This window comes from Schistocerca americana, chromosome 2 (assembly GCF_021461395.2).
Source record: "Schistocerca americana isolate TAMUIC-IGC-003095 chromosome 2, iqSchAmer2.1, whole genome shotgun sequence".
NCBI lineage: Eukaryota > Metazoa > Arthropoda > Insecta > Orthoptera > Acrididae > Schistocerca > Schistocerca americana.
Genome location: NC_060120.1, coordinates 169,043,160 through 169,056,607, shown reverse-complemented (window position 1 = coordinate 169,056,607; position 13,448 = coordinate 169,043,160). Strand labels below are relative to the sequence as shown.

The window sequence follows — 13,448 nt, the reverse complement described above, 5'->3', positions numbered from 1 at the left end:
TTAAGCTAAGCTGCAACCACTGTGCAGTGTTTTATGTGGGCATGACAACCAACAAGCTGTCTGTCCACCTGAATGGCCACTGACAAACTGTGACCAAGAAACAGCTGGACCAGTCAGTTGCTGAACATGCTGCCCAACACAACATTCTTCATTTCAGTGACTGCTTCACAGCCTCTGTCATCTGTGTCCTTCCTAGCAACATCAGCATTTCTGAGTTGTGCAGATGGGAACTTCCTCTGCAAATTATCCTATGTTCCTGTAACCCTTCTGACCTCAACCCACCTTTTATTCCATCAATGCATCCACCGAGGGAGGTGGCGCAGTGGTTAGACACTGGACTCGCATTCGGAAGGACGACGGTTCAATCCCGCATCCGGCCATCCTGATTTAGGTTTTCCGTGATTTCCCTAAATCACTCCAGGCAAATGCCGGGTTGGTTCCTCTGAAAGGGCACGGCCGACTTCCTTCCCCATCCTTCCCTATTGGTGCGATGAGACCGATGACCACGCTGTCTGGTCTCCTTCCCCAAACCAACCAACCAACCATCAATGCATCCAAAGTCATTTTACTTCTATCCTTTTCCACACATGCCCCCCTGCCACCTTGCTCTGCCCTCTGTCTACCCTCCCAACTCCAGCAGTTTGCTGCTCTACCCTCTCTTCCCTTTTCCCTGTATGGTCCCACAAGCAATTTTTTTACTGTCGAGAACCTCTACCGTGCTATCCCTCCCCCTCCCTGCCTGAGCCTCATCCTTACCCTCGCCACCCAGATTGCTTGTCCCATCATGCTCAGTTGCTCACAGTCTAGCCTTGGCAGCCAGAAACAATTGTCATTTGTGTATGAGTTAAGGTTGTGTGAGTGTGTGTGTGTTTTGCCTAATTCAGAAGAAGGCCTTTTTACTGAAAGCTTACTTGCTTTGCAGTCTTTTTGTTGTGCCTTTCTGCTACTCAACATGGAGTGGAGATACAGGCAAAAACATGTTTCTCCATGCCCGTGCCACATAGGCTGCCCTCCATGACAGGCATGTTGTGTGGGAACATCAGCCTGCCAATTCAGCTTGCTAGAAACAGTTCTCTAGGCCCAGACATGTAGGATACCTTGCATGAAAGTCATGTAGTGTTGGGGTAGTATCGACCTGCTTTGCGTGGCATCTTGTATGTCAGGGGCTAATAAATTATTTTCAGGCCCATGATGTGTAGCCTGCTGTGCATCAGAGGTGTGTTGTGGGAGTAGTATCAGCTTGCATTATTGAACTGTGTTGCAGGGCCTACATGTGCCGATGAGCATGACAGGAGACAGGTTGAGATGGATAGAGGAGGGCATGAACAGAGCGAGGGGGAGGAGGAAACATACAGAAAGAGGTGAGGAGGGGGAGATACATGAGGCTGGTGGAAGGTGTAGAGGGTAGTAGGCAGGTGCTTAAGGAAGAGGAGAAGGCGGAGATAGAAAGAGAGAGGGGCAGGAAGTTAAGGTGAGAGAGGGGGGGGGGGGAGGAAATGGACAACAGAGGGGAGGAACGTGTGAAGAGATAATGTGGGGATGAGGGGAGAGCCAGATAGAGTTGGGAGGCAGATGTGGACAGACAGGCAGAGAGAGGGAAGAATATGCAGGTGAAGCTGTGGGGAGAAGGGTAGTTACTGATAAGTAAAGTGCCTTGCACCCAATTTTTGTCCTGCAGAGGGTACATTACCTGTTGACTCATTTAGTGGGTCTATGTATAACACAGCATATTCACAGGATGTGAATTTAATTTCAATCTGTGAAGTATTACTACTCCCAGTTGCTCAAATCCTTTCCTCTGCTCTCACCTTCATCTGTCCATCTACTAGATCCAAAGGTTCATAAACAGCTATTTCATAGCCTTAAATCTGTGCATTTGAGTGTGTGTGTGTGTGTGTGTGTGTGTGTGTGTGTGTGTGTGTGTGTGTGTGTGTGTGTGTGTGTGTGAAGCTCAGTGAAAACAAGTAATCAGTGCAATCACACTTCATTGCTAGGTGATGTAGTGCTGATGATATGAGGTCATTATTCCATTATTGCAACATTTTCCATTTTTCCCAAGAGATTCGATAGTTACATCTATTGATATAATGTGCTCTTTCCACAGATTAGAAAACACGGTCTTACAGCTGGATGATAGCCACATTAAAGCAGTACTGTTGTGGAGTCAGAACCGTATTCATAGTATTACTGATCTGACTGGTAGTGACATGGCATTCCTGTGGACACTACCATCTTCTTCCAGTCTTCAAAGTTCAACAACCGAAGTGTTGAGTCAAGGTATTCCAGTTTGTAGAAATCAATTTGTGTAGTGGTTCTGAGATAACTGCTCCTGAGAAGGAGTGTAGCTAATTATTATAAAGTAAAACATTCATATACAGTTTGTCAGTTTCCATACATGTACATGTAGTGATTATATTCCATTTAGTTTGTTGTTGTTGTTGTTGTTGTTGTTGTTGTACAACAACTAAATGGAACATAATTCCATTTAGCCCAAGTGTAAAAAGTCAGTAAAATATCAGTGATACCAAGCAGCTAAAATAGACCATTTCTACATCATACGGTATTAACTGCCAGAAAACATCTAGACCTTTTATTTTTTATAGTAGTATTGACATAATTGTGTGTAGAGATCAAGGTGAATGAACTCTATAGTGGATGTTGGAACTGGAGTGCTAGTAGTGAGGGAAGGCCTGCAGTTCGCTACCCTAGCAGTGTGGTTTGTAGGTACCGGGTGGATGCCAAATGTACCATCATGAAAATAACATTTTCATATACTATGTGATCAAAAGTATCTGGACACCCCCCCAAAAACATACGTTTTTATTAGGTGCATTGTGCTGCCATCTACTGCCAGGTGCTCCATATCAGCGACCTCAGTAGTCATTAGACATCGTGAGAGAGGAGCATGATGCGCTCCACAGAACTCATGGAATTGAACGTGTTCAGGTGATCAGGTGTCACTTGTGTCATACATCTGTATGTGAGATTTCCACACTCCTAACATCCCTAGGTCTACTGTTTCTGATGTGATAGTGAAGTGGAAATGTGAAGGGACACGTACAGCACAAAAGCGTACAGGCCGACCTCATCTGTTGACTGACATATACTGCCGGCTGTTGAAGAGGGTCGTAATGTGTAACAGGAAGACATCTGTCCAGACCATCACACAGGAATTCCAAACTGCTTCAGGATCCACTGTAAGTACTATGGCCAGTTAGGCAGGAGGTGAGAAAATTTGGATTTCATGGTCAAGCAGCTGCTCATAATCCACACATCATGCCGGTAAATGCCAAATGACACATCACCTGATGTAAGGAGCGTAAACGTTGGATGATTGAACTGTGGAAAAAGGTTGTGTGGAGTGACGAATCACGGTACACAATGTGGCGATCCGATGGCAGGATGTGGGTATGGCGAATGCCCGGTGAACGTCATCTGCCAGTGTGTGTAGTGGCAACTGTAAAATTCAGAGGCGGTGGTGTTATGGTGTGGTTGTGTTTTTCACGGAGGGGACTTGCACCCCTTGTTGTTTGGCGTGGCGCTGTCACAGCACAGACCGGCATTGATGTTTTAAGCACCTTCTTGCTTCCCACTGTTGAAGATCAATTCGGGGATGGCGATTGGATCTTTCAACGTGATTGAGCACCTGTTCAAAATTCACAGTCTGTGGCGAAGTGGTTACACGACAATAATATCCCTGTAATGGACTGGCCTGCACAGAGTCCTGACCTGAATCCTATAGAACACCTGTGGGATGTTTTGTAACGCTGCCTTCATGCCAGGCCTCACCGACTGACATTGATACCTCTCCTCAGTGCAGCACTCCATGGAGAATGGGCTGCCATTCCCCAAGAAACCTTCCAGCACCTGGTTGAATGTATGCCTGTCAGAGTGAAAGCTGTCATCAAGGCTAAGGGTGCGCCAACACCATATTGAATTCCAGCATCACTCATGGAGGGCGCCACGAACTTGTAAGTCATTTTCAGCCAGGTGTCCAATTAATTTTGATTACATTGTGTATAATGGTTTTTTTTCCATGGCAGAGTGCATTGAGGTCAGTGCTAGATGGCAATGAAAGTCCCCCAAGGCACAGGATGGACTCGGTCAGTGAAGCTGACTTCAGTCAGCAAAAGTTCACTTGTTACGGCCAACATGTGGTATCACTCTGGGCAGCAGGGCAGTGTGCAGCAGCTGGAGTGGGCAACCACATCGACAGCTCAGTGTGGGGCATGTTGGAGGGGGCAGAATGAAACTGTAGACTCCAGCATAATGGCAGTGGTTCACAGCAGTGATGTGTGCCTGCACAGGTGATGGCAGGTGATGACAGAGTTTCCCACACGAGTGAAGATGGATGGAGGGCTAGGTGGTCGGTGCATGAACCATGATCTCCATAAGGTAAGTGGCCAGAAGCAGATGGATGGTACCCAACATGTGGCCTTCTGGTTGGAGGGCACCAAGTCAGCTCTATTCATACTTACTGCAGACAGCAGGTGTGCAGCTAGTGGAGAAAGTATCTGGCTGTGACAGCTTGTTGACCCGTTTGTAGTTGTAGACTGGCACTGACTTTCCTTCCTAGTTGACTGCTGGCAGCAATTGATACGGCCTGTCTAAAATGGGCAGTCTTTATATGAACTCAGTCCATAATTAGTTCTTAAAAGTGGAACTTCTCTCTCTGAAACTACAACTGAGGTGCAATGTGTGGCAATTGGGAAACCGTAACATCACTGCCCAGTTTTTGAACTATCTCAACAATTTCACAGCCCACTATGCTGTGTTGATGTAGCAAGTTCAGTTTGCAGAAATGGTGCCTGTAGTGTCAGCAAATTCAGCTTAGCATTCCTTATGCAAAAATATTTAACCAGCTCCTGTACTGTGGTTTCTTGCAGCAGCCTGTTACGGTGTATTCCGCCAAGTCGGTCACAGAATTTTTCTGCTGGGAGAGGCAAAGCTGCTGTGGAACATGTATGATGGTGGAAGTTAAGAAGCCTGCTCACTCTGTAGGAGGAATCTTTTAGTGGCAAGTTAGTGTCTCTGTCCATAGTACATGTGGCACAAAACATTTATTCCACCCTAATGTATTATTTAGTTGATACGGGTCAACTGTGTTATATCGCAGCTACTATTTTACCTTTTTCATGGTGTCTTTTATATTTCATGAGTGTATTGTACAAAATCACACTGTCATGACAATGCCTCTTGTAACTCTTCTGACTTTAGTTGATGTTACAATTCAAATAAAAATCTTTTGTTGTTCTTGTGGTCTTCAGTCCTCAGACTGGTTTGATGCAGCTCTCCATGCTAATCTATCCTGTGCAAGCTCCTTAATCTCCCAGTACCTACTGCAACCTACATCCTTATGAATATGCTTAGTGTATTCATCTCTACGATTTTTACCCTCCACGCTGCCCTCCAATGCTAAATTTGTGATCCCTTGATGCCTCAGAACATGTCCTGCCAACTGATCCCTTCTTCTAGTCAAGTTGTGCCACAAACTTCTCTTCTCCCCAATCCTATTCAATACCTCCTCAGTAGTTACGTGATCTACCCATCTAATCTTCAACATTCTTCTGTAGCACCACATTTCGAAAGCTTCTATTACCTTCTTGTCCAAACTATTTATTGTCCATGTTTCACTTCCATACATGGCTACACTCCATGCAAATACTTTCAAAAACGACTTCCTGACACTTAAATCTATACTCGATGTTAACATATTTCTCTTCTTCAGAAACACTTTCCTTGCCATTGCCAGTCTACATTTTATATCCTCTCTACTTCGACCATCATCAGTTATTTTGCTCCCCAAATAGCAAAACTCCTTTACTACTTTAAGCGTCTCATTTCCTAATGTAATTCCCCCAGCATCACCCGATTTAATTCGATTACATTCCATTATCCTCGTTTTGCTTTTGTTGATGTTCATCTTATATCCTCCATTCAAGACACCATCCATTCCATTCAACTGCTCTTCCAAGTCCTTTGCTGTCTCTGACAGAATTACAATGTCATCGGCGAACCTCAAAGTTTTTATTTCTTCTCCATGGATTTAATACCTACTCCTAACTTTTCTTTTGTTTCCTTTACTGCTTGCTCAATATACAGATTGAATAACATCGAGGAGAGGCTACAACCCTGTCTTACTCCCTTCCCAACCACTGCTTCCCTTTCATGTCCCTCGACTCTTATAACTGCCATCTGGTTTCTGTACAAATTGTAAATAGCCTTTCGCTCCCTGTATTTTACCCCTGCCACCTTTGGAATTTGAAAGAGAGTATTCCAGTCAACATTGTCAAAAGCTTTCTCTAAGTCTACAAATGCTAGAAACGTAGGTTGCCTTTCCTTAATCTTTCTTCTAAGATAAGTCGTAAGGTCAGTATTGCCTCACGTGTTCTAACAGTTCTACAGAATCCAAACTGATCTTCCATTCATCTGTAAATAATTCGCGTTAGTATTTTGCAGTTCTGGCTTATTAAACTGATAGTTCAGTAATTTTCACATCTGTCAACACCTGCTTTCTTTGGGATTGAAATTATTATATTCTTCTTGAAGTCAGAGGGTATTTCGCCTGTCTCATGCATCTTGCTCGCCAGATGGTAGAGTTTTGTCAGGACTGGCTCTCCCAAGGCCGTCAGTAGTTCTAATGGAATGTTGTCTACTCCCGGGGCCTGGTTTCGACTCAGATCTTTCAGTGCTCTGTCAAACTCTTCATGCAGAATCGTATCTCCCATTTCATCTTCATCTACATCCTCTTCCATTTCCATAATATTGTCCTCAAGTACATCGCCCTTGTATGGACCCTCTATATACTCCTTCCACCTTTATGCTTTCCCCTCTTTGCTTAGCACTGGGTTTCCATCTGAGCTCTTGATATCCATACAAGTGGCTCTCTTTTCTCCAAAGGTCTCTTTAATTTTCCTGTAGGCTGTATCTATCTTACCCCTAGTGAGATAAGCCTCTACATCCTTACATTTGTCCTCTAGCCATGCCTGCTTAACCATTTTGTACTTCCTGTCGATCTCATTTTTGAGACGTTTGTATTCCTTTTTGCCTGCTTCATTTACTGCACTTTTATATTTTCTCCTTTCATCAATTAAATTCAATACTTCTTCTGCTACCCAAGGATTTCTACTAGCCCTCGTCTTTTTACCTACTTGATCCTCTGCTGCCTTCACTACTTCATCCCTCAGAGCTACCCATTTGTCTTCTACTGTATTTCTTTCCCCCATTCCTGTCAATTGGTCCCTTATGCTCTCCCTGAAACTCTGTACAACCTCTGGTTCTTTCAGTTTATCCAGGTCCCATCTCCTTAAATTCCCACCTTTTTTTCCCCTGACGACATGAGAATAATTTAGCAATCAGACTTCCTGTCATTATGGTATTGTGATTGTTACTGTACCGTATCACTCCCACAGTCATACCTGTGAAGTTGTTCACAAGGTGGAAATGTGTACTGTTCCACAGCTATTGGGTATCGTTAAATTGTCACAGGCCATCCTTACTCTATCTTAAAGACAGTGCACAAAACAGTGCCTACAGCTGAGGACAAGGGGCACAGTGGAAGACAGCTTGGGAAACACTTTCTATGTTACCGTCTGTGAGGGGTGGCTCTGTCTCAGCTACTGCCACAAGCCACTGTCTTAGCTACTGATATATCACTCTTTTCTCACCAGAATATGTGGGTCTCCTGCCCCCACTCCGTTCCATGCCAGATCTGTTGGGTATTACGGGGGGTAGTATAATTTACTGTTCAAGGTTATATATGATATGAAAGATGTTCTCATAACTTTGGAATCATTTCACCATTTGACAAGACAGTTTCTACCACTTTGAGCAATTCGACCACTGAGTACATCAAACCAGATATTGATGCTGAAAAGTAACACTCAACCTCTCAGAATTAAAGGGAAACATTCAACATTGTACCAGAAGATTAGTTATGGTGTTTCAACAGTAATTTTACATTTAACATGGCAGAGTTATATAATGAGAAAAGCAGTCAAAAGCAGTTTTGAACTTTGATGGTCACAGTTATGGGATGCTATTGAAAGTCAGTTTAGTGATTTTACTTTTATAAGCTTTAGGCTGTGATCAAAGGCATATTTCTTTATCTAACATTTCGTCTCCCAATGCTGAAGACTTAATCAGAAGCTGTAAAGAATCAGACAGCATATTCAAACTTAAACAGGCTCAGTAAGCCAAGGTAGTTACACAGATCTACGCAAAGGTCGGTTTGTGACATTATCAGACTGCTGCCTAAGATCGCAAAACAAAAATCATCAAGGATACAAATACTGTCCATCAAAGCGTGCATTATATGATCAGATATCACTCACTTCACTGTGTCTTTTCTGCCCTGTACTCAACAGATCGACTCCAGCAGATACCATACCTGCCGACTGCACATCATCAGCTAATTATTTTTGAACGAGTGTTTGGAAAGATATAGAAATATTGAACACAGCTGTCGCAGTAGAGAATAAATGTGGTCATTTTTCTAGTTAACTGCACTCTATTTTCTCCCAAAACTCACCAGGGATTGCCAAAAAATTGTTCTTCAGTATTCGTTACATCACTATACTTCACTGAGAAGCTTTTTGGTTGGTTGTTTTTACATACTGCCATTTTCTTTAGCAAATAATTCCTAATTTGGCTTATATTGATACAAAGGTCAAGCATATTAATTCTGTACATAAATATGTTATTAATAATATTTTTATTTCACAAAACTTGAAGTGTTAAAAAATTCAAAAGCTTAAAATTTTAAATTTACCTCCCCATTGGCTCCACCAGTTGTGTGTTTCTTCTTGGGTTGAGTGAGGCACTCCTCATTATTTCATCTGCATCTACATAGATAGTCTGCAAGCCACCGTATGATGCATGTTGGAGGGTGCTTTGTACCACTACTAGTCTTTCCTTTTGTGTTTCACTCATAAATAGAACAAGGGAAAAATAACTGTCTGTACGTCTCCATTTCTTTGCGTGTTTTTGGTTCTTGCATTGTTTAATTCATAAATTTCGGGCGTATTATAGTATTTGAGAGTTGTAGCATCACGTTTTAGTACCTGAATAGTGTAAATTCGCGTAGTCGTTTGTCTACTGTTTTGTTTTGAACGGCCAGTGTCGGTTGGTCGCAGTCAGTGTGCCCCCTGCCGCCGTTGGATAAGCAGCTGCAGCAGCAAGTCGTATACTCCTAGCTCACTCATTTGTTACATAGTTTAATTCTTAATTTCTTTGCGTGTTTTTGGTTCTTGCATTGTTTAATTCATAAATTTCGGGCGTATTATAGTATTTGAGAGTGTAGCATCGTGTTTTAGTACCTGAATAGTGTAATTTCGCTTAGTCTCCTTCCGCCGCCGAGCAGTGTCAGCAGTGCGCAAGTAGCAGCATTACTGCATTTACTAGGCAATCTTGTATTTTAATAACCGTTTAAATTTTGTCGATTTGTTTGCGCTCTCTGTAGATTAGTTCAGACGTTCTTAGCAAAACAGTTTTTAGCATGGATAGGGACTGCAACTGCTGTGTTCGGATGCAGGCTGAGTTGGCATCCCTTCGCTCCCAGCTTCAGGCAGTGTTGGCTTCGGTCACACAGCTTGAGGCTGTTGCCAATGGGCATCACTGTGGGGGTCGGGATGGGGGTTTGTCGGGGACGGCCAGCTCGTCCCACGCATCCCCTGATCGGACTACGACTGTGGTTGCCCGGGATACTGCCCGCATTGAGGCTGATCCCTCACCTGTGGTAGAGTGGGAGGTCGTTTCAAGGTGTGGCAGGGGGCGAAAGACATTCCGGAGGGCTGAACGGAAAGCCTCTCCAGTTTGTCTGACGAACCGGTTTCAGGCTCTGTCTCAGGCTGATACTGATCTTCGGCCTGACATGGCTGCTTGTCCTGTTCCAGAGGTTGCCCCTCAGTCTGCAAGATCCGGGCAGTCGCAGAGGGTGGGCTTACTGGTAGTTGGGAGCTCCAACGTCAGGCGCATAATGGGGCCCCTTAGGGAAATGGCAGCAAGAGAGGGGAAGAAAACCAATGTGCACTCCGTGTGCATACCGGGGGGAGTCATTCCAGATGTGGAAAGGGTCCTTCCGGATGCCATGAAGGGTACAGGGTGCACCCATCTGCAGGTGGTCGCTCATGTCGGCACCAATGATGTGTGTCGCTATGGATCGGAGGAAATCCTCTCTGGCTTCCGGCGGCTATCTGATTTGGTGAAGACTGCCAGTCTCGCTAGCGGGATGAAAGCAGAGCTCACCATCTGCAGCATCGTCGACAGGACTGACTGCGGACCTTTGGTACAGAGCCGAGTGGAGGGTCTGAATCAGAGGCTGAGACGGTTCTGCGACCGTGTGGGCTGCAGATTCCTCGACTTGCGCCATAGGGTGGTGGGGTTTCGGGTTCCGCTGGATAGGTCAGGAGTCCACTACACGCAACAAGCGGCTACACGGGTAGCAGGGGTTGTGTGGCGTGGGCTGGGCGGTTTTTTAGGTTAGATGGCCTTGGGCAAGTACAGAAAGGGCAACAGCCTCAACGGGTGCGGGGCAAAGTCAGGACATGCGGGGACCAAGCAGCAATCGGTATTGTAATTGTCAACTGTCGAAGCTGCGTTGGTAAAGTACCGGAACTTCAAGCGCTGATAGAAAGCACCGAAGCTGAAATCGTTATAGGTACAGAAAGCTGGCTTAAGCCAGAGATAAATTCTGCCGAAATTTTTACAAAGGTACAGACGGTGTTTAGAAAGGATAGATTGCATGCAACCGGTGGTGGAGTGTTCATCGCTGTTAGTAGTAGTTTATCCTGTAGTGAAGTAGAAGTGGATAGTTCCTGTGAATTATTATGGGTGGAGGTTACACTAAACAACCGAACTAGGTTAATAATTGGCTCCTTTTACCGACCTCCCGACTCAGCAGCATTAGTGGCAGAACAACTGAGAGAAAATTTGGAATACATTTCACATAAATTTTCTCAGCATGTTATAGTCTTAGGTGGAGATTTCAATTTACCAGATATAGACTGGGACACTCAGATGTTTAGGACGGGTGGTAGGGACAGAGCATCGAGTGACATTATACTGAGTGCACTATCCGAAAATTACCTCGAGCAATTAAACAGAGAACCGACTCGTGGAGATAACATATTGGACCTACTGATAACAAACAGACCCGAACTTTTCGAATCTGTATGTACAGAACAGGGAATCAGTGATCATAAGGCCGTTGCAGCATCCCTGAATATGGAAGTTAATAGGAATATAAAAAAAGGGAGGAAGGTTTATCTGTTTAGCAAGAGTAATAGAAGGCAGATTTCAGACTACCTTACAGATCAAAACGAAAATTTCTGTTCCGACACTGACAATGTTGAGTGTTTATGGAAAAAGTTCAAGGCAATCGTAAAATGCGTTTTAGACAGGTACGTGCCGAGTAAAACTGTGAGGGACGGGAAAAACCCACCGTGGTACAACAACAAAGTTAGGAAACTACTGCGAAAGCAAAGAGAGCTCCACTCCAAGTTTAAACGCAGCCAAAACCTCTCAGACAAACAGAAGCTAAACGATGTCAAAGTTAGCGTAAGGAGGGCTATGCGTGAAGCATTTAGTGAATTCGAAAGTAAACTTCTATGTACCGACTTGACAGAAAATCCTAGGAAGTTCTGGTCTTACGTTAAGTCAGTAAGTGGCTCGAAACAGCATATCCAGACACTCCGGGATGATGATGGCATTGAAACAGAGGATGACACGCGTAAAGCTGAAATACTAAACACCTTTTTCCAAAGCTGTTTCACAGAGGAAGACCGCACTGCAGTTCCTTCTCTAAATCCTCGCACAAACGAAAAAATGGCTGACATCGAAATAAGTGTCCAAGGAATAGAAAAGCAACTGGAATCACTCAATAGAGGAAAGTCCACTGGACCTGACGGGATACCAATTCGATTCTACACAGAGTACGCGAAAGAACTTGCCCCCCTTTTAACAGCCGTGTACCGCAAGTCTCTAGAGGAACGGAAGGTTCCAAATGATTGGAAAAGAGCACAGATAGTCCCAGTCTTCAAGAAGGGTCGTCGAGCAGATGCGCAAAACTATAGACCTATATCTCTTACGTCGATCTCTTGTAGAATTTTAGAACATGTTTTTTGCTCGCGTATCATGTCATTTCTGGAAACCCAGAATCTACTATGTAGGAATCAACATGGATTCCGGAAACAGCGATCGTGTGAGACCCAACTCGCCTTATTTGTTCATGAGACCCAGAAAATATTAGATACAGGCTCCCAGGTAGATGCTATTTTTCTTGACTTCCGGAAGGCGTTCGATACAGTTCCGCACTGTCGCCTGATAAACAAAGTAAGAGCCTACGGAATATCAGACCAGCTGTGTGGCTGGATTGAAGAGTTTTTAGCAAACAGAACACAGCATGTTGTTATCAATGGAGAGACGTCTACAGACGTTAAAGTAACCTCTGGCGTGCCACAGGGGAGTGTTATGGGACCATTGCTTTTCACAATATATATAAATGACTTAGTAGATAGTGTCGGAAGTTCCATGCGGCTTTTCGCGGATGATGCTGTAGTATACAGAGAAGTTGCTGCATTAGAAAATTGTAGCGAAATACAGGAAGATCTGCAGCGGATAGGCACTTGGTGCAGGGAGTGGCAACTGACCCTTAACATAGGCAAATGTAATGTATTGCGAATACATAGAAAGAAGGATCCTTTATTGTATGATTATATGATAGCGGAACAAACACTGGTAGCAGTTACTTCTGTAAAATATCTGGGAGTATGCGTACGGAACGATTTGAAGTGGAATGATCATATAAAACTAATTGTTGGTAAGGCGGGTACCAGGTTGAGATTCATTGGGAGAGTGCTTAGAAAATGTAGTCCATCAACGAAGGAGGTGGCTTACAAAACACTCGTTCGACCTATACTTGAGTATTGCTCATCAGTGTGGGATCCGTACCAGGTCGGGTTGACGGAGGAGATAGAGAAGATCCAAAGAAGAGCGGCGCGTTTCGTCACTGGGTTATTTGGTAACCGTGATAGCGTTACGGAGATGTTTAATAAACTCAATTGGCAGACTCTGCAAGAGAGGCGCTCTGCATCGCGGTGTAGCTTGCTCGCCAGGTTTCGAGAGGGTGCGTTTCTGGATGAGGTATCGAATATATTGCTTCCCCCTACTTATACTTCCCGAGGAGATCACGAATGTAAAATTAGAGAGATTAGAGCGCGCACGGAGGCTTTCAGACAGTCGTTCTTCCCGCGAACCATACGCGACTGGAACAGGAAAGGGAGGTAATGACAGTGGCACGTATAGGTGCCCTCCGCCACACACCGTTGGGTGGCTTGCGGAGTATCAATGTAGATGTAGATGTAGATGTACAAGCCCTAATTTCTCACTGCATGGGGTAGCCATGCAGTCTGAGGTGCCTTGCCACGGTTTGCGTGGCTCCCACTATCAGA

The 13,448-nt window shown here is 44.4% G+C and overlaps 1 protein-coding gene across 1 annotated transcript in view; it reads left to right on the top strand.

The window, feature by feature from the left end:
- The window catches only part of LOC124594954 (probable glutamate--tRNA ligase, mitochondrial), an 89,287-nt gene that overhangs the window by 57,508 nt on the left and 18,331 nt on the right, over window positions 1–13,448 (top strand). Inside the window, exon 7 of the mRNA XM_047133464.1 lies at window positions 2,105–2,277. Within this exon, the coding sequence (XP_046989420.1) occupies window positions 2,105–2,277 (173 nt within the window). The remainder of the gene's footprint in view (window positions 1–2,104; window positions 2,278–13,448) is intronic.